Source organism: Mastigoproctus giganteus, chromosome 4, assembly GCF_048544385.1.
Source record: "Mastigoproctus giganteus isolate SK-2022 chromosome 4, ASM4854438v1, whole genome shotgun sequence".
Lineage (NCBI taxonomy): Eukaryota > Metazoa > Arthropoda > Arachnida > Uropygi > Thelyphonidae > Mastigoproctus > Mastigoproctus giganteus.
This window is the reverse complement of record NC_143578.1, coordinates 49,380,177-49,400,805: the sequence shown is the minus strand read 5'-3', so window position 1 is coordinate 49,400,805 and position 20,629 is coordinate 49,380,177. Positions and strand designations below refer to the sequence as shown.

Genomic DNA, 20,629 nt, shown 5'->3' with positions numbered 1-20,629 from the left:
CAATTACTCCCAGGTCTTTTTCGTTTTCTACCACCTTAAGTGTAGTACCACACAGTTGGTACTTTTCTCTGGGGTTACTTCTATCCATATGCAGTACTTTGCATTTGTCAAGGTTAAGCTTCAGTTGTCACTTCTCAGCCCATCTGCCCAAATTTTCTAGATCCTGTTGCAGTAGCACACTGCCATTACTGTCATTAACAACCCTGCCAACCCTTGTATCATCAGCAAACTTCGACACTTAGCCTGATATACCTTCATCAATATCATTGATAAATATACAAATATACAAAACAACAGTGGACCCAACGCCGAACCCTGTGAGACACCACTAATAACATTAGTCCATGAAGAGCAGCACCCTTTGATTACCACCATGTCTTCTCCCACTCAACCATCCTTTTATCCATTGTAGCAATTTACCCTTAATACCATTCTGCTCCAATTTGTACAGTAGTCTTCCATGCACAACAGTGTCAAAAGCTTTCCTGAAATCCAAGTATATGATATCAAAATTATTTTTTGCATCCAGTTCCTTTGTAACCACATCATAATAACCAATCAAATTTGTCAGAGAAGACTTTCCCTTAACAAACCCATGCTGTGTCTGAATTATTGCGGCAGTCTTGTCTAGATGATCCTGCAATGCATCTTTAACCAGTGACTCCATTATTTTACCCGGAACAGAAGTTAAACTAACTGGTCTGTAATTACTCGTGTCATGCTTCGATCCCCCTTTGTGAATTGGGGATACATTTGCACATCTGCAGTCCGTGGGGAGCTCCCGAGTCCAAGGATGCTCTCATAATTATGGCTACGGGTTTGCTTACTTCCTTTGCCACCTCCTTTAATATAAGTGGATAAATCTCATCCACCCCAGGTGCCTTTCTTACATTTAACTTCAATAATTTCTCCTCCACTTTGCTCTCAGTTATTACAAAATCATTAAGCACCCCTGCTACAATTTGATAACCTTCTGGAATTTTCAAACCTTAACTCCTCATGTGTGAATGTAGATGCAAAACACTCATTCAGTTAGTTTGCTATCTGAGCAGGTTCATCAACAGTCGAACCATTGATAATGCTAATGTTTCCATAAAATATCTATGAAAAACAAATAAATGAAAGAAACAAAAATAGAGAACAGACGACCACTGAGTTCCTTAACATCAGAAGTCCACAAGGCAACAATGGTTGTAAAAATTACTTCATTTCTAATGTTATACAAATCTATGTAACAAACAGTAACTGATAAACTAATGTCAGCCTACAAATGCAATAAACCTGCAGTGGCCCTTATACAGTGCTAATCCAAAGCACTGACAAGAGAGTGAAGTGAAGTCTAAAACAGGAAACAAGAGATAAACATAAAATAGGTGGTAGCATGAGCAGTGCAGAACAAGCAAGTTACATAAACAGTTCGTTTTAAAGAAGAGTAAATTGGGACAAGATAAACAAAGAAAGGAAAGAATAGCAAACATAAGAGGTAGCTTTAGCATGACTACCAACATGTTGTCAGGAAATAATGTAAATTAAATTAAATGTAAAATTAGGAAACAGAAAAAATAAAGAAAGAATGGAAAACATAAGATGCAGTATTGAAATGTCCAACTAAATGTTGCCTAGAACATAACACAAATTAAAGTAAGACAGTAAAAAGAAGCATACTGCAAAAAACAAATACAAGTAAATCGATTAGAAAAAAAAAAAGAGAAAATGTGGAAAGAATACATACAAAAAATTTTGAATATTTTAAATAAAAGGCAAATATACCACATATTTAAAAACGAATAAAGAAAAAATTTAGACTAGCACCTTCTTATAATACCAAGGTCAAATAACGTGAAATATCACAATAATGTTATAAAAATAGAGAACAGAGAAGAATTGGGCCGTATCATCAGAAGGCCATGAGACAGCAATGGTCAAGGAAATTACTGCATTTCAATTTTTTTTTCTAATTGGTTTTAGTTATATTTGCTTTTTGAAGAACTCTTCCTTTTTACTATCTTACTTTAATTTACATCACACACACAAACACACACACAGTTAAAACATTATGACCACCTACCTAACAGTGGGCATTTGCTCCTCTTGCTACCAGCATTACCTCCACTCTATAAGGCCTCTGAATGTTGCCAGTATTGCATCCTGTGGATCTGCAAAAGTTTGTGGTGGATGATCCAAATGTCAGATCTGTCAATCTATGTAATCCCAGAGATGTTCTTTGGGATTCATATACAGCAAATTCAGCAGCCAAGGTAGCACCTGGAAGTCACTTTCATGTTCAGTAAACCATTCTCAAACAATACTGGCAATGTGGTGATAGGGTACATTATCTTGCAGTAACACACCTATGCTGTCTGGGAAGACAGTCATTATGAAGGGATATTAGTAACAGTGCAAGGAAGATGCAGTCTTTTGTTGCACTGGTACGTGCGAGAGAGAGAGAGAGAGAGAGAGAGAGAGAGAGAGAGAGGGGGGGGGGATAAGAAAATATAAATTATGTGCTTCCTTCCTCACATAGATAACTATCCAATTGACCTTTGAATGTCTTCATAATTTGCCACTACTACTACTATCACTGCACATAGTCATTTACCCTCATATAATTTAGTCTTCCCCATTGTCTAAGGCTTTTTAGACCTAAATCCTATATGTATTAAACTATACCCCACTTGGCATCTTTCATATTGAAAAATTTATTCACAACTGGGTTGTCGGCTGTTATTCTATCAGGTTAACTACCCACTCACTGATGAGGGGCCAAATAGCTTTGAAACGACTGTCTGGATGGTACCCATTGAGAACAAGTAATGATAGTCTTCTCTACTGGGGGAAGCATTACTTATTCAAGGTATAATCAGATAGGCAACTCATGAAGGAATTTATAATAAGAGATGTTACGTAATGATGTCACTGCAAAACAAAGTTGGTTTACTGTATATAGAAATGATGGTATTGTACTAATTTATGATAGCAGTTCATTGATAACAGTCCATTTCCACAAAATTTGCACACTATCTTATCTTTTACTGAGAAGGAAAGGGAATGTATATATATACACATAATCCAACGTACACATCATAAAACTGTTTCAAAATTCAAATTAATAATGTTTCACTTAATTTTTTGTACGTGTGTGTGCATGCACGCGTGAGTCACATTAGTGTTCGAATGAGACAATATTATTACATTTCCTGATATATGTATATAATTTTTTCACACAAACAATATAGTTAAGTAGCAGTAATTAAATTATCTACTGTATATTTTCAATTGTGTTTTAAAATTTTTCTATTGATATAATTAATGCAACTTGACAATTATACTTAACTTAAAATAAAGAGTGCCTTGGAATTCTCGATAATGTGTTTTGACGTTAAAAATGTTTTTACCAGTTTATTTGGAAAAAAGCGTTACGTTACCTAGAAATTGTCACGAAACCCGATGCACATGCATTGTACTTGTTGCGTGCAGTGACGCAAGTACAATGCATGCGCCCAAGAAAACAATTCTACGCAACAAGTGCAGTGATGTGCTACGTTATACCGTTATATCAGCATAATGATTAATACACGAGTGACTGTGCCAAAATCTACAGCCCAGTGTTCGAAGGAATATCATGAAAGAAAGAAAGGGAAGTTGGACAGAAATGTGAATCCAGATGAAATTCAACAAGAGGGTTTCGTTATGTCTGGGAGTTCTCAAACTACACCCAAAAAAACTCGAGCTGAAATAATGAAGGAATATCGTGAATGGAAGAAAAGGAAATTATAAATTCAAACTATTCCGAATCATAATGAAATTCAACCACAGAGTTCTACTATGCCTGATACTTATCAGGAATCTAAAACTCCAGCAGAACGAATGAAGGAATATCGTGCACGAAAAAAAGCAAAATTAGAAATGGCCAATGATGAGATTCTTGATTACATCCCTATAGTGTCTACACGAGCTGACAGTGAGTGAAAAACTAGTGTGCAAAAACCCATTTGGATTTAGTTGTAATGTTTGTGATTGTTTATGGTTTCAATCAGATTTGAAACCATTTACAACAACTTCATATGAATTACTTCAAAATGAATTTCCTTTACAAGAAGTGAGTACTTCCATGACGTGTAATACATGTCATACTTCATTAAAAGAGGGATGGATACCAACTATGGCCAAGTCAAATGGATTTATATACCAATGTGTCCTACTCATTTGCCTCCATATGTTGTAACTGAGCATTTGATATCCCCACGTTTACTCTTTATGTAAATTCGTCATTTAAATTATGAACATGGACAATATGGGATCATTGGACAAGTAATAAATGTGCCAGTTCAGTACATTCATTAATGTACCAGTTCGGTACATCTAGGTAACTGATGAACAATATGATGGTTCATCAATTACCTAGAGAATTAGATGACGATTATGCCATTAATGTACATATAAAACAAAGACTCATACATAAATCATCATATCTACAAGGATGTGTCCAGAAGAAAATAGTGAAAATATGGTTATGGTATTTGAATAATTCACCTTTGTATAAATTTTATGACATAAAAGCGAGTGACAATTTCTTGGGACAAATGATGAGAGCAAACAGGAACATTCAGATGAAATTGTGGAACCTGTCAACAATGATGATGAACTATTGTTAATTCAACAACAAACATTATTATGGTCTGAAGATAAATATTTATGTATAGCACCGGATCAGAAATCATCTCCAACAAGTTTCGTATTTGATATATATGCAGAAGAACTTTCTTTTCCAGCTATATATTTGGGACATGCACGAAAATTTAAAAATGGATTGAAAATTACTCCCTTTATGATGGCATTGAGTGAAATTCGTAGATCTGATTGTTGTGGAGTAACTCCCCAACATTCGCTATATATGGCAATGAAAATTATGTGAATGTGTACTGCAGAAAATTTGCAAATTGCATTTAAATCAGTAGGAATAACAGCTAACGTTACTCGTTCTATACTGGAATCGAAAGAATTTATAAACAAGTCATTAGAGTCTAACTTGGCATTTCTAAAATCAATTCCCAATTCAGCATATTATTGGAGTCAACGTAAATGGCATGTGTTTGCCATTATTCGTCAATTAGGAAAACCTACAATGTTCTTGATGTCAAGTGTGTGTGAACCAACATGGCCCATATTACTATGTATGTTATACAAATTCAGATATAAACGAAAAATTACAACTAATGAAGTTAAGGATGTACCTTACGTGGAAAGAGTACATTAATAAACGAAGACTGTGTAACGTGTGCCATATACTTTAATAAAATTGTTGAGAGTGTACTCAACAGAAAATTTTAAAATTGAAAACCTATAGTCTTTTTGGAAAATATTATGTTGTGAATTTCTTTAAACACACTGAATTTCAACATTGAGGAAGTCCACATGCACATATATTATTATGGATGAACAATGCGCCCTCTGCACCATTAAAAGAAAAAGAAGGTGGGATGGAAGAAGCAATCCAAATGATAGATGCATTATGTTCTATAGAGAAAACTTCAGATTATTCAAATTTACAGCGACATAAATATACTTTTACCTGTTATAAAAATAATGCAAGCTGACGCGAATGTCGATTTGAAGCACCTTTTTGGCCAATGTTGCAAACTCGTATACTGATACCGATGGTCACAGATGACAATCGAAGATTAGCTTATTGCAAAAAATATCGTAAAATGCATGACTCATTAGAATTGGATAATCATGTTAATTTCGAAGAATTCCTTAAATCAAATCAATGTCAATCAGAAGAATATCTAAATATTTTGAGGGCTGGTATCAAATGACCACGTGTATTTCTTAAATGCAAGATAGAAGAGAAATTTATGAATAATTACAATCCTTGAATTTTAGGAGTGCTCAAGTCTAATTCGGATTTAAAATTTATCATAGAAGAATATTCATGTGCAGCATATGTAGTTGGAACATGTTAATAAAACTAACAGAGGAATAAACAACCTGCAAAGGAAAATTATAGAGCTACAAAAAGAATATCCTGATATGGATATAACTGATCTTTTTTTTTTTTTTTTTTTTTATGAAACCCCCAAACACGAAAGGTATCAAAACCTATAGTACTTAGTACCGTGCATGGGTTGAAGGAGAAGTATGGGGGGGGGGGGGGGGGGGTTGATGCCGGAAACTTTGCTCTAGAGACTAAACATGGGTTTCACCACTTCAAGCCTCCAATAAGCAAAGTGGTGGTATTTCACCGGTTGATGAAAGTCATCTACCACACGAGCATTAAGCTTGGTATTTATTACAATACCCAATGTCCGTGTCTTCAAGAGCAATTGAATATGTGCCAGCGGTATGGCCACACGAGCATCAGAAATTACATAAATCAAAAGCTGAATTGGACGAACAACAAGTTGATAGTGAGTCTTTGGATATATGGAAAGATAATATTTTTGATAAATATGAAAATTGAGGTGAAACATTAAAAGATAACTCTTGCACAATTTACTGCTCATTATTGAAAAGGAAATGGGGGATGGCTGAAAAGACAATTTCCTAAATTAATTCGGTATCAGAATTATAATACAACATGTCTTCATGAACATATATGCAAAATTGTAACTTTACACATACCATTTATCAATGAGGAGAATGAAATAAATATTTTGAACTTTATGAAACCAACAAAGAGATAATTACCTTGAGAAGAAGAGAGTTTGAATCTGATATTGATATTGAAAAGATGCTAGCAATTTGTAGGCAACTTTGTTAGTTAGTTAGTTATTTGGTTTTTAGGAGCATTAGCAACTAAGGCCATATTGCTCCGGGATATGCGGTGGTCATTCCCTGACCTTTCCGCATCCTCCGTATTTGGTGGTGACGGGCTCGAACCCCGATCTAATCAAGAAGCGTGTGCTACGCACTGCTGCTCCTTCCCACCTGGCTACGGAGGTGCCGGGCAACTTTGTATCGAACTTGATAAGAATGATGAAAATGGACTGGGGGTGGAAAAAAAATGAAGAATTTCTTAAATCAAAAGAAAATGATGATGACTTCTTTACCGACAAGAAAACTATTCACGAGGAGATGAGAATGGTGACGATGGATAAATTATCTTCTGTTGTTAGGAAGCGAGAGAATGTCTTATCATCTGGAGGATACTGTCGTTTGATGAGTAGTACTAATAAAGAACAATGTGCATTATTACTTGAAGCTATCTATCGTCAAATTGATAATCAAATACATGAACTGATACAAATATTTCTCACTGGACCTGCTGGCTGTGGAAAGACATTTACTCTTAAATTATTGATGGAAACATAATCGCTTTTGTAATGTATCAAATATTCACAATGCATACGTTACTTGTGCCTCCACGGGCAACGCCACTGTAGCAATCGATGGTACAACAGTGCATTCTGCTTTCCGTTTATGTATATCTAATAATCTTCAACTTAGTAATGAACTTCTTCAAAAATATAGAACTGCATTTCTATATTTACATAGTATTATAATCGATGAAGTTAGTATGATCAGTGCAGAACTATTATCGATTATAGATATGCATTTAAAGCAGATAACTGGTGTTCATGAAATACCATTTGGAGGTATGAATATATACTTCATTGGAGATTTATGGCAATTGCCTCTAGTACGTGCTACACCTATATATAAATGCCTGAAGAACCCATTGATTTCTCCAGAATTATAGCATTCACTACAATTTCATGAATTAGTACAAGTTGTTCGACAGACAGATAGTACATTTTCTAAAATTCTTACAAAAATAGGCAACAACGTTATTACCAGATGAACTTGAAATTATAGAATCGAGATTTGTTACCAAAGAATATGCTACTAATTTATGTCCGCAAGGGATTAGTCTATTTTTAAGAAATAGTGATTTAATGCCTATAATACAAATACTTTAGTTGCAGATGAAACCAGTGAAGTGGTTGCACAAGGTTTATACCACAGATATTATTCTGAAGAACAATTAGCAAGTATGCGAAATATAATTCATAAAATGTCAGTGACCGAAACTGCAGGACTTCCATACATTCTACCATTATTGAAAGGAAAACTATACGTGATTACTACAAATATAGTGGTCGATGGATTGGTAAATAGTGCAATCAGTACTTTAGTATATTTTGAATTTTACGATGACGAAACAGTTAAATGAGTATGGATGAAATTTCCTGAGTCAAAAATAGGACACAACCTTCAATCTTGTTATAAATAATATGCAAAAGATAAACATTTACCTAGTCAATCCGTTCCTATTATAAAACGATCAACTATGATTCCATTCAAGAACAATAGGAAATTAACATGTAGACATACATAATTTCCTTTAGTGCGTGCTTGTGCTTTGACTATATATAAATCTTATGGAAGGACCTTCGAAAAAGTTGTACATAATTATGAGAAAGATCGCCAACAGCAACTTGTATACGTGGCGTTATCTTGAGTGACCTCATTGCAAGGTTTATATATTACAAATTCCCACAATGATTTCACATTTCACCATGGCAAAGCTACTAGTAATATAGAACTAGATCGCTTGAAAAATAAGTTACCATCTCTACAAGATGAACTGGAAGATTTCATACAAAGTGGTATATCTATATCATCAATGAATGTACAAAATTTATGGGCCCATGTTCGAGATATCGAAACGGACACAATCTTACAGCAATCCAAAATATTGATATTAAGTTAACCGTGGTTGGATAATGATGAACATATATTACCTAAACCATTCCAATGTGTGACTCAATTTAAAGGTCGGATGTTCGTAGTGGTGGTGTTGCGATATATCAACGTGAAGGTTCAACTATCATCAGTACACCACATATCTTTGCACAACATAATAGCAGCAATGCGACAGCAGTATCAGATGAAATTGGAGGCATCTGTGGATCTTTGTGCAAATTGAATAGTGACTCTATTTTCATTGTTGCCATATACATCCCTTCAGGGATGTCAGTAATATAAATTCAAAAATTCATAAACAAGAATTTGATGCCGTATTCCATTGAAGGTGCAAAATTATTGGAAAAGCCACTGGATCATACATCTATAGTTCTCGCTGGTGATTTCAATCTAGAATTAAATTCTGAGGCTGGAAAGAAGTTTTGTAAATTTATGAAAGATGTCCTCAATTTAGATATCAAGTCAAATACTTTAGTAAATACTACACATAATGGAACGACAATCGATGGAGTATTCACTTGGGAATTAAAATCATTAGTGTCAAAATTATATATCTTATTTCAGTTACCATAGACCAATAATTTTAGTGTTATTATAATATATTTTATACAAATTATTTCACCATACACTAGTATACAATGAAAAATTCCATTAATTGTATTTCATTGTACTGAAATTATTTTTTAAATAAAAATAATGCAGCAATATTTTATTTATTTTACTGTACCAGTTTCATAATGAGTTCCTGCAGCAAAGACATTTTTAATGGCTGCTGCTGTGACATTATCACTGACACTATCAGTTTCAGAGTAGAGCAGCATTAACTCATTATGTACCTGGTACATAATTTTTTTTTTGTTTATGAAAGTTTTCATGTTTTCCAGTTTTTTCTGGCTGAAAGCTGATCTGTATTAAAAGCTTTTGGGTTCTGTTTCTGAAAATTAGCAGGTATGCTGCATGAATAATAAATGAATAAAGCCTTGCAGATACTTTTAAAATATGAATACTCACCTCAGCTAACCTTTCTCTTAACTGCCCAGGTTGTTTTTTTGCAAACATAGATATAACCTCTGGAGTTTTGAATGCCTTACTAATTGCAGCTTGAATAGCCTAAATAATAATAAATAATGAACCAATAAAACTTGGCATATTAAATTAAATTAAACAGAAAAATAGCATTAGACAAATCCAACAAGATTGAAAATGATTTTTTCAATCTTATAGGATTTATATAATTGTGATAACTAAATGAATATTAATGCTTAAATACTTCTGTGTTCTGAATTTAAAGCAGTTTGTTTTAGATATTTAGGCAGCTATAAGTTTAAACAAAATTAAATTAATTACGGCAAAGTCCCTATGCTAAGGACACTATAAGACATTATCGTAAAGGGCACAATCGAGATTAATGACTTAGTAATAAACTTGGTTTGCTCAATACTGATACAAACTGAGGCCATATCTCATGTGTATAATAATGCTAAAATAAAACTTTATATGCTCTGGATAGCAATTTCAGCCATTTCACAATGGCTACTTCTGTATGGCAGCCTGTCTGCAGCTCAGCTAACGAAGAAAACAGTTTTATTTGGAGTTCCCTTTCTTTAAAGGCAAGTTGCCATTCAAAAGTAGTTAGTACCTGTGTTTCAAAGTCATTTTATCATATATATATAAAAAGATATGGCTATTAAAAAATGAGATTCATGTGCAGGCATTACACACTAAGTACTACCTGTGAAACAAAGGAAGAACAGATGACTTTGAACTTTTCCTTGTTTTCTGCTGTCACGTTTCAACATGCTCATTCACTTTGAAGTGAGACAGGTTTTCATTTCCTTGTATTTTCAGAGTTTGTCAGAAAAATGACAGACAGAAGAATCTAACACTGAACCAACCTGAAATTTTAACAAAACTAAAGAAAACACTAACTGAAAGTTGAGTTATGTCAAGTTTATGGGGAAAATACTATATCAAGAGTTCGCGTGTTTAAATGGAATTAAAGATTTTTTATAAGGAAGAGAGAATGTGGAAGACGATGAATGATCAGGTCATCTAGTATCCATGAAAACTGCTGAAAATGTGGACCGGATAAGGACATTGATTAGAAGTAATCATCATTTAAGTATTAAAATGGTGGCATCAGAACTCAATACGGACAAATAAACAGCTAGACAAATTTTAAATGAAAATTTAGGAATGAGAAAAGTGCCAAGATGGTGCCACAAATTGAGTGAAGATCAAAGAATGAGAAGACTCCAAGTTTGTGAAGATGCTTTGGAAAAAACTGAAGAAAATCCAGACTTTCTGAGTACTGTAATTGCAATGAAAGTTGGCTGTTCCAGTGCAACCCAGAAGCTGAAAGACAGTCAGTGTAGTGGAAGACAAAACAATCTCCCAAACCAAAAAAAATAAAATGTCAAAATCAAAAATGAAAACCATGTTTCTTGTTTTCTTAAATATTAAAGGAATTATAGTGGTTAAATATGTCCCACAAAACACGACTGTCAATCAAACATACTGCATCGAAGTTCTGACAAGGCTACAGCGAAAAAATTTGAAGGAAGAGATCTGACCTGTGGAAAGGTGGTCGAATGCTCCATCAAGATGATGCACTCTCTGGTTTCCAGTTTCTGGCAAAAAAACAAATCTCTGTGTTTGTGTAAATGTGTATTCTATTCCCCAGACCTATCCTCTTGTGACTTTTTCCTCTTCCGTAAACTGAAAAGTGTACTTATGGGAATCCATTTTCAGTCCATTGAAGACATTCAAGAAAAAATGGCCAAAGTATTAAAAGCACTTATAGAAGATGACTTCCAGAAATGTTTCTGTGCTTGGGGGAAATGTACGAATAACAGCATGTGCAAGCCCAAGGCAATTATTTTGTAGGGAATAACTTGTAAGGTATGAAATATTTTATTATATTTATTTTATTGCAATAGTCTCATTATTTAATAGCCACACTACTGTAAATTAGCGTTAATTATTTAATATAGTGCCATTAAGAAGGGATTGGAAATAAAGTCTGAAATACATAGCCAACTTTTAATTTAATTTTGTTTCTGATGTAAACTGTCTAGTTTTCTAAATAAGTTGCTTTAAATTCAAAACAACACAGGAAAGAAGTGTCATTCATTAAGCTATTCTTTATCCTGTGTTTAACATGCCTTTTAACTTTTTTGGGGAATTGAGTCCCTGAGTGTATGGTTCCTGAGTAATGAGGTACTACTGTAGTTCTAAGGAGTATTTGTAAAATTTTGAAATTTCATAAAAATGAAAATTTGTATATAAATACTTTTAAACATTAATTTGTTCTGATTTTGAATTGGTTGTTCAATTCAAATTAGAGTGCAACTGTCAAAAATAAAATTTAAAAAACTAAAAAAATTAAAAACTCACATTAACTTCTTTTTTGATGTAATGCTATCTTCTATATCCATTTATGTAATATTTGTTTCAATTTCATCAATTTTTTTTTTTAATCTGAATTCTGAAGAAATTCAGCATTTGTAAGCTTAAATCAAATAACAATAGTTGACAGGCATGATCTATCCTTCCAATTACAGTAAACCCCCGCTATTCGCGGTCGCTGATTTAATATAAAATGAAACTTAAAAAAATGTGAATTTTAAAGCGCCGTGAACATTTTCTGCCATAAAAAAACATAGGCATGGCTAAAATTATCTTTCATGGTCAAAACAGCGCTCTGGGTGGGGGGAGAGGGGTGACAAAATCGCAAGCATAGATGTTTCTGGCTAATCCTTGTTCAGTATGTGTCATGGAAGGTTTTGTTGTTTGCTTTTAATTTATATGCTTATAAATTGAATGAATTTATCAATTTATAAATTGATATGTTTACAAAAGTGATAAATCTACCGTTTTGCAGTGTAAAACAGACTTTTTTTGAGTGTGTTAACGGAAGAAAGTGACTTTATTGTGGACAAGTTCTTTCTAACCCCTACCAAAAATATGGCTATGAATAACAAGGGAAATGTGAAAAGATCAAAGAAGGTGATGACAGCGAATAAAATTGAGTTATTAGACAAAATTTCTAATGGTGAAAGTGTCTCCTCAGTGGCAAAACATTATAAAATCAATGAGTCAACGGTACGATCAATCAAAAAATCGGAAGAAAAAATCTGCCGTAGTGTCCGTGAAGATGCACTAATTGCTTCAAAAATTTGCTCTGTAACTCGTGATGTTAAATTAGAAAAAATGGAAAAGGCTTTAAATCTGTGGATAGAAGACCGAACTCAAAATAAAATTCCGTTAAGTTCCTTCATCATTTGTGAAAAGGCAAAACTCCTTTATCAACACTTTAGCGAAACTGGTGACAGCACTGGCGGGATAAGTTTTTTAGCTAGCAAAGACGCTGGTTTGAAAGATTTGTTTGAAATTTCTAATAAATATTACATTTCATATTAAATTGTTTCTTATTTTCATTTCGATGCCATATGCTTCCATTTCACTATGTACTGTCTATGTACATAGTCATATTATGAAGGTACGTATAATACATACATAGACAAAATTTTAGACCAGTTTTTCTTATATATTTCATACTTTGGAACGGAACCCCTTTATTACTATGGGAGCCATAACTCAGTATTTGCGGAATTTCTCAGGAACATAACCCCCGCGAATAGCGGGGGCTTACTGTATATATGTACTCCTTAGGGCCCCCCTCGAAAAATATACACACCCATTCCTTATTACACAAGCTCAATTTGTTTAAAAAAATAAGTTTGTAAGCAAAAAAGCTTACAGTTCATTCCTGGGGTCCAAAAAAAAAAAAAAAAAAAAATAAAATAAAATAAATAAAAAATAATAATTTAGTAAATATGTACTTCTCCTCCCTAATTAAAATTTTAATATTATAAATAAGTATTAAGGTATCAATATAACAACTTTGCATATTTATGATAGTTTTATTGTATACAATTAATACAATTGAAAGTTCATGAAAAAAAACATATAAAGAAGACATTCAAAAATATAAATTCTTAAAATTTAAACATCGAAATGGAGAGTTGGGGTTCAGCCGAAGAGACTGTGGGCCAATTAAGAAACGTACTATGGCCCAAGCTGTGCTTATGCTTCCAAGGATGGAGGTAGTGTTGGGAGGTAAAAATATTATTGGCGAAGTCTTTGTCATTTAATATGATCAGCAGTCTTCACCATTAACTGGATGGCCAGGTGCATTATCAATTAAAAGAAGTGCACTGTTGCTGAGATTATGTTCTGCACAGTATGACATGATGGAAGATGAAAAATAACCAGTCACACAGTCAGCAAACATTTACTATCCCTGCTTTTTTTTTTTTTTTTTATTAGATTGCCCAATCGCAGATAATGCTGCTTTACTGAATCTGAGGATTTAGAGAGTGCTACAATGGCAAATGGCTTCATGAGATGGTCCTTTGATACTTTGAAGCCCTGCATTTTCTTTCATCCCTTGAAATAGTGTTTTATACAGCATTCTCCTCCCAAAAAACCAAAAATTCTCCCCCCTAAATCCTTGTGTCATTAAAAATCTGCTTTGCTGAATTCTCCTTCCACAATGACCTTTTCCAACTCCTCTGGGAATACCTCTGTTGCCTCCATGTCTAGACTTATTTTTTTCACCTGTTATAAACAGGCTATGCAAATTTACACAATTCTTAAAATCCTCAAATCAGCTGTGACTGGCTTTAAAAGTCAAAGTCCTTGATGAGTTCTCTTCTTCCTCCATCTTTTTCTTGAAGCTCTCATCCAATGAGAAAGCTCTCTTATATAATGCCTGATTTGTTGGTAAAGAGTATCAATCCAGCGAGTTAATTTTTTGAAATTTTTCCATTATTACATCCCTTATTTTTATGAGTTCTATTTTCATCCTACCACACATGCTTGTGTAACATCCTCAAGTTTGTCCTTTTGCAGATAATGGTTCACATAGGTGGCACAAATATCTTTTGATTGATTACCTTTCTCAAGTCTTACAATTATATCAAGTTTCTGTGTCATAGTTAATAGTCTCTTTACTCTCTTTGTTTTACTATTCTACCAGGGCAGCTTAGTTGGCAAGATACATCGCCATCTGCCAAATTTTGGAGTTAAGGGTGAAGCGTGTTGTATGGGCTCAATGGCAGGTCACTGTGCAACAGTTTACACTGCAATACAATATGGGAATTGCAAGAACAATATTCCAAATGATGTGGCACACACTCAGACTTGTACGGTTCCACAGCAAATGACTCAAGAGACACCCTCTCCTCACTGCTGATCATCATCAATGGTGAATGCTCTGGTGTCAACAACACACTGGTTGGACGAGTCCAAATACCTGGTGCAACACAGCAGTCAATGTCTTTGTGTATGGTGCTCACTATCCAGGCAGGTGGTAGTAATTGCTTAATATGGGACATGTTTTTGTGGCAAGAACTAGGACCCCTGGTATGTATGGATCAATGTTACTGGAAGCTCTTAGGAGACCCTGTGCATCCTTCCATGCTGTAACTTTTCCTGGACAGAAACAGGATCTTCCAAGATGATCATGCACTGTGTCATTAGGGCTTGCACTGTGTACAAGTGGTTTGAGAACACAGAGAAGAATCACCCATCTTGATTGGTCTCCAAATTTGACTGACCTCAATTCAATCGAACTCCTGTGGGATGTTTTGGGATGAGAAATGAGGTGAATGGACATGCAACTGTCATCTATTCTGACACTGTGGAAAGCCTTGCAGGCAGAATGGTACCTGCAAGTTTATCAGATTCCTATGGATGTTTTCAGACATCTGGTGGAGTCAATTCTTTGGAAAATAGTGGCTGTTATCTGTGCAAATGGTGGCCCAATACAGTATTAGGTAAGTGGTCATAATTCATCGATCGCTGAGTGTATCATGTTATAGGTTAAGTTGTTTTATTGAAATGTCACAATTAAACTGAATGTGCCTCAATTTCAATGCTCACACAATTGATGTTTTGGGAATACACTGTTCTTTTTTATTAGATCTTTGGAGTCTTCTGCAGTTTATCTCGTGAATACAATAAAGGAGACAAACAGTTTAATGATGTTTAGAATACAGTTTTTTTTTGTTATCAGGCCTGTTGCGAGTTTTCTGGGCAGTTTATTTAGTTCTAGTAACCTCGATAAAAGAGACACAGAAGACTACAACAAGGCTGAAGATGAGAAACAGTGTATTCTTGAAACATCATTAAATTATATAAGTTTTGAAATTGGGGCATATTCAATTTAACTGTTACATTTCAATAAAGCAATTTAACCTATCATGTGATATATTAGTTTTGCTTAATTAATTTTTTCTCATATGGTGAATTACCATGTAGCATCCCTCTTCCAATTAATTTGGATTTCTGTTTTATTAAGAGAATTTTTTTCTGAACCATGGTGCAAAGATTAAATCCAGATGTTAAAAGCAAAAATCATGCTTAAGATTTGAGTGAAATGATAAAAACAGTATAAACACAATGAACCCAGTTGGCGGAGAGATCGCAGTTCACAGTGAGATGGAAAGGCTAACATGAGACTTGTTTGTGAGCACCCAGAACAAGTGTTGCTAGACTCATAAGAGTGAAAATACTTATTCCCCCCCACTCTTTTAGTGTGTGTGTGTGTGTGTGTGTGTGTGTGTTGGGGGGGGAATAAGTATATAAATACTTGTGTCTTGTATAATGGTTGCACACATAGCAAAGGATATATGCACATAATCTAGATAAGGTTAATGGCTGTATCTCAACTTCGTTATTATTTACACTTTACATAAAGTTCATTCCCTCGGTACAGTAGAATAAAATTTAAATATACTAACAATATCTTGATACCAAAATTAATAATTTTATTTGTATAGCTGACTCCCATATTATCCAGAGTGGACTAGAAATAAATTTGCCTGATAATCAAAACCCCAGATAATCTGCAAAATTAAAGAAAAACTTCTAAATGTGACACAAAAGTAAATTTATTTTCACAAATACTGTATTCGTATTAATAATAAGAGTATACTAAATGTGAGAAGATTTACCCTCTCACATTTAGTATACCCTTTTGATTTGCCTTCCTGTGGATTACATTATGTAAATTTCAAAGCACAATCATGTCAGTGAAGAGCAAATACCTCCATGCTGTTCTATATATTCAAATATAGACATGAAAGGACTTACCCAGGCAGCTGGGCAGTGATCATTGCCTTGGCCAAAACCAGTCTGACCCTGAGTAGAGATGCTAAAGTGCTAACTAATTAAAGTTAGTGTTTTGATTTGCTACCTTATTTGGTAGCTTTTCATGCTTATTGAGGCACTGAAGTTTTTTTTCAATTGAAAGAACAACCCTTTTCTGTTGATGATGGATGCATACAAGGCAAATAATAATAAAAAAAACCTTTCTAAGAAGAATGTTAAAATTTAATCACACAGTAGAAAGGAACATTACAAAACGTAAACAAACAAACATCTGTAACACAGATTATATGCATTTCTTTTGTTATCTGACTTTAGACTTCCATGGGTCATGTAGTCCTCAGTTAACACTAGAACCACTGGCTAGCAAAAATATCCAAAACTGCAGTGGCCGATCATTTTGACCACTGTGCATAAAATGAACTTTTAAGTTGTGTTTTTTTTTATTATAAGCATTGATGTAAAATAACTGGCAATGGTACATAGTGTTATGCTTGTGGTAATACACATATAAGTAATATTTCTGATAGCAAAAATTTAAATACAAAACTTTTTTGTCTAGGAAAAACTGAAGTTTAAAAATTAATTTGCACAATTTAATCAAATGACAGTTTTTTTCAACAGTTCTCATACACTTTCTGCATATATACGTTTTACATACAGTGCACATTTCTGTAGTTTTGTTTGCCTTGCATCACCTAATTTGGCATTGATATCTTTTGAGAGGTTTGACATGGCTGCTCTTATTACTGGTATGACCTGCTGCTTTCTCTGAATCTATCTTTTCTGAGTTCAGCAAGGTTCAATATAAAATCTCTTCATAACTTTCCCTGTCTCCTCTTTATAAATAATTCAAACATTGATTACTGCAAGATCTAATACATTATAAAAGATGTGAACCAACCATTCTGTTGAATATTTTTTAACCATTTGGTCTAAAACATCAACCCCATACTTTGTTTGGTTGTAATATATTACTGTGTCAGGCTTCTTCCTTGTAACATTACTTACTGAAACACTTGTATGAAGTGTACTCAAGATTATGACATTTTCATTTGCTTTGGCCTAATAATTTGTCAGAGTACAATCATCAAGTTTGACAACTGAAGTGGAATATAATTCTGCCTTCTTTTTTTATGGATGTTGGAACATTTTTATGAACACGATTCACAGTTCCCACTATAGTAGTATTTTTTGGACTAATTTCTTTACCAATTAATTTCTACCTCGATTTCCATTAGTTTTAGGATGACATATTCAGAATGTGGTTGACTACCTGGGTGCACACATATCATCTTTCCCCAAATAAGGACAGCCATTCAGCAGATATTTTGAAGTTATGTCAGCTGCCAACCAAAACTTTATACCAAATTTGTCTGGTTTTTGGCCATATATTGGGTGAATTGGTTGTTTGTTTGTTTGTTATTTGGTTTTTAGGAGCATTAGCAACTAAGGCCATATTGCTCCAGGATATGCGGTGGTCATTCCTTGACCTTTCTGCATCCTCCGTATTTGATGGTGACGGGCTCGAACCCCGGTCTAATCAAGAAGCGTGTGCTACGCACTGCTGCTCCTTCCCACCTGGCTACGGAGGCGCCCGGGTGAATTGGCATCTAGCTTTAGTTAGAAATGCTGCTCATCTATTGTAATGTTTGCGCCAGATATACAGCAAGCTTTACAGCTAGAAATTAATTTTGCACCAATTTCTTGAGCTAAACCAAATTTATCATTTCCTAGACATTCCTTCCTGGAAGAATGTGTCAGATTTTATGAACTGCTTAATTTCATGAAAGTTGTGACATTTTATCATGAAAAAGCTGAGCCCCCCCATCAAAGTTTGAAAATTGAAGTGGAATGTAATTCTGCTTTCTTTTTTTAATGTATGTTGGAACTTCTTTATGAACATGATTCACAGTTCCCACTATAGTCGTATTTTTTGGACTAATTTCTTCCCATACTGAAGAACTATTAGAACTATCCAGTTCTAAATTTTAGCACCATATGCTCTGCAAGCTAAAAGTATGGCAATAAAAGCATAAAGTTCTTGATGGAGGTAGACCATTTATTATCATTCAATTTCAGTGCAGTTCTGGATGTTTTATCATTGACATGTCTACAAATAAACAAAACGTACTTACTACAGAATCCACATACACATTTTGTCTTGCATAAGGAGTTGACCCAAGATTATTGTGAATCATATTCCTTTGTAGTGCACATCCAGCTGAAAGACTACTGGATTTTATAAGTTCCCAAATGTGCCTAGATTTTGAAGTTGCCTGCTGATAGACACAGTTTTTATGATTATGATGCTATACATTATCATCAAAAGTATCACTTGATATACAAGGATCAGAAGTATTATTTTCACTACTACTAGGTTCCTCTGCCGATTTCATTAGGAATCCATTCATCACTTTCTTCTTCTCTACATTAATTTCCACTCCCCTCTCTTCTTCAGACTCATTTTCAGATAGCTTTTCTAATTCTTGTAGACATTTTTGAATCTGCTCTTGGATAAGACCACGAGATCACCATATTTTAGTAATGCAATCAAACTAACACAGTAAAAACTGCTGAAACACCTTTCCACGTGTTTCACCCAGACTAAATTAAAATGGAACAGGATAGCAATATATAGTAGTGACTCCTACACATGCTCAAACCTGCAGTTGCATGCACAGATGTGCAAATGTATGCACTTGGGCAAGTACTTCCACAAGCCATAGGGTGATTCAAATCACAACTGTTTATCACAAGGTAAAGACACAAATTACTGTATAAATATTAGCTAATTTTATCAAAATTTTAAAAACAATCAAATTGACTGCTTTGACAGTTTTAGGTACAGAGCTAAAATAAATAAATAAAAAAAATATGTGCAAAATTATTTGCAATTGTGCATGTTGTAAGTTAATGGAAAGTTAGGAAATGTCATGAACTCTCACTCCTGTAGTTAAAAGGGCTGCAAAATTGCAAAAATTTAAAGTAAGCAAACAGTCAAATTGACCATTGTAGCAGTTCTGGTATTAATCTACAATATAGATAAACTGTCCATGGATAATCAAGAAACTACTGTACTTTTTTCAGTGAATGATCTCAGCTGCATGCAATATAATTCCATACTTTCCATCCAATGTAATACTTCCAAAATTATGTTACACTCTTTTGTTAACTAACTTTACAAGTTATACTCCTGACTAATTCAAAGTACACACAATTTTGATTGCCTATTCTGAGCATTCTCTATAATTTCTACATCTTCAATAAGCCGTGTGTAATAAAAAGGCTTCAAAAACCCACTTCCTAAGTATAAATATAGTAGCTTCAGTTAACTTTTATTCTGCAAATGTTCTGTCAACAGATCAACTGATGCAGATATGTCACCATGCTCTATTCTGTGATATATATGCCTAAACTTCTTCAAATAATGATATTGTTAATTTTTATTACATCCTGCTATATATTTTCACTTCTTTACAATTTACTGTACTTTATTATATTACGCATTTTATTTGTGTACATCAGAGTTTGAGTGACTGGCAAAAGACAGAACATCTTAACAAGTCATGGATATTTTGTAAATCTGCAATAACACACTTCCCATAGTCTTTTATTTAATTTAAGAAATTGCACTACTAAGTGTTCACTAGTTATCAGTAGAAGAGATGAAAATGTATCAACAGATTGGAGAGAATTTCATTCAGTGCTATTCTATGAATTTCACACATTTTGACTGCTCGTA

The 20,629-nt window shown here is 34.0% G+C and overlaps 1 protein-coding gene across 2 annotated transcripts in view; it reads right to left on the bottom strand.

Annotated features, from left to right (window-relative positions):
- The window catches only part of LOC150086705 (protein LZIC-like), a 67,633-nt gene that overhangs the window by 10,879 nt on the left and 36,125 nt on the right, over positions 1 to 20,629 (bottom strand). For both annotated transcript variants that reach the window (XM_090371535.1, XM_090371534.1), the window contains exon 4: positions 9,721 to 9,819. In XM_090371535.1, the coding sequence (XP_090227661.1) occupies positions 9,721 to 9,819 (99 nt within the window). The remainder of the gene's footprint in view (positions 1 to 9,720; positions 9,820 to 20,629) is intronic.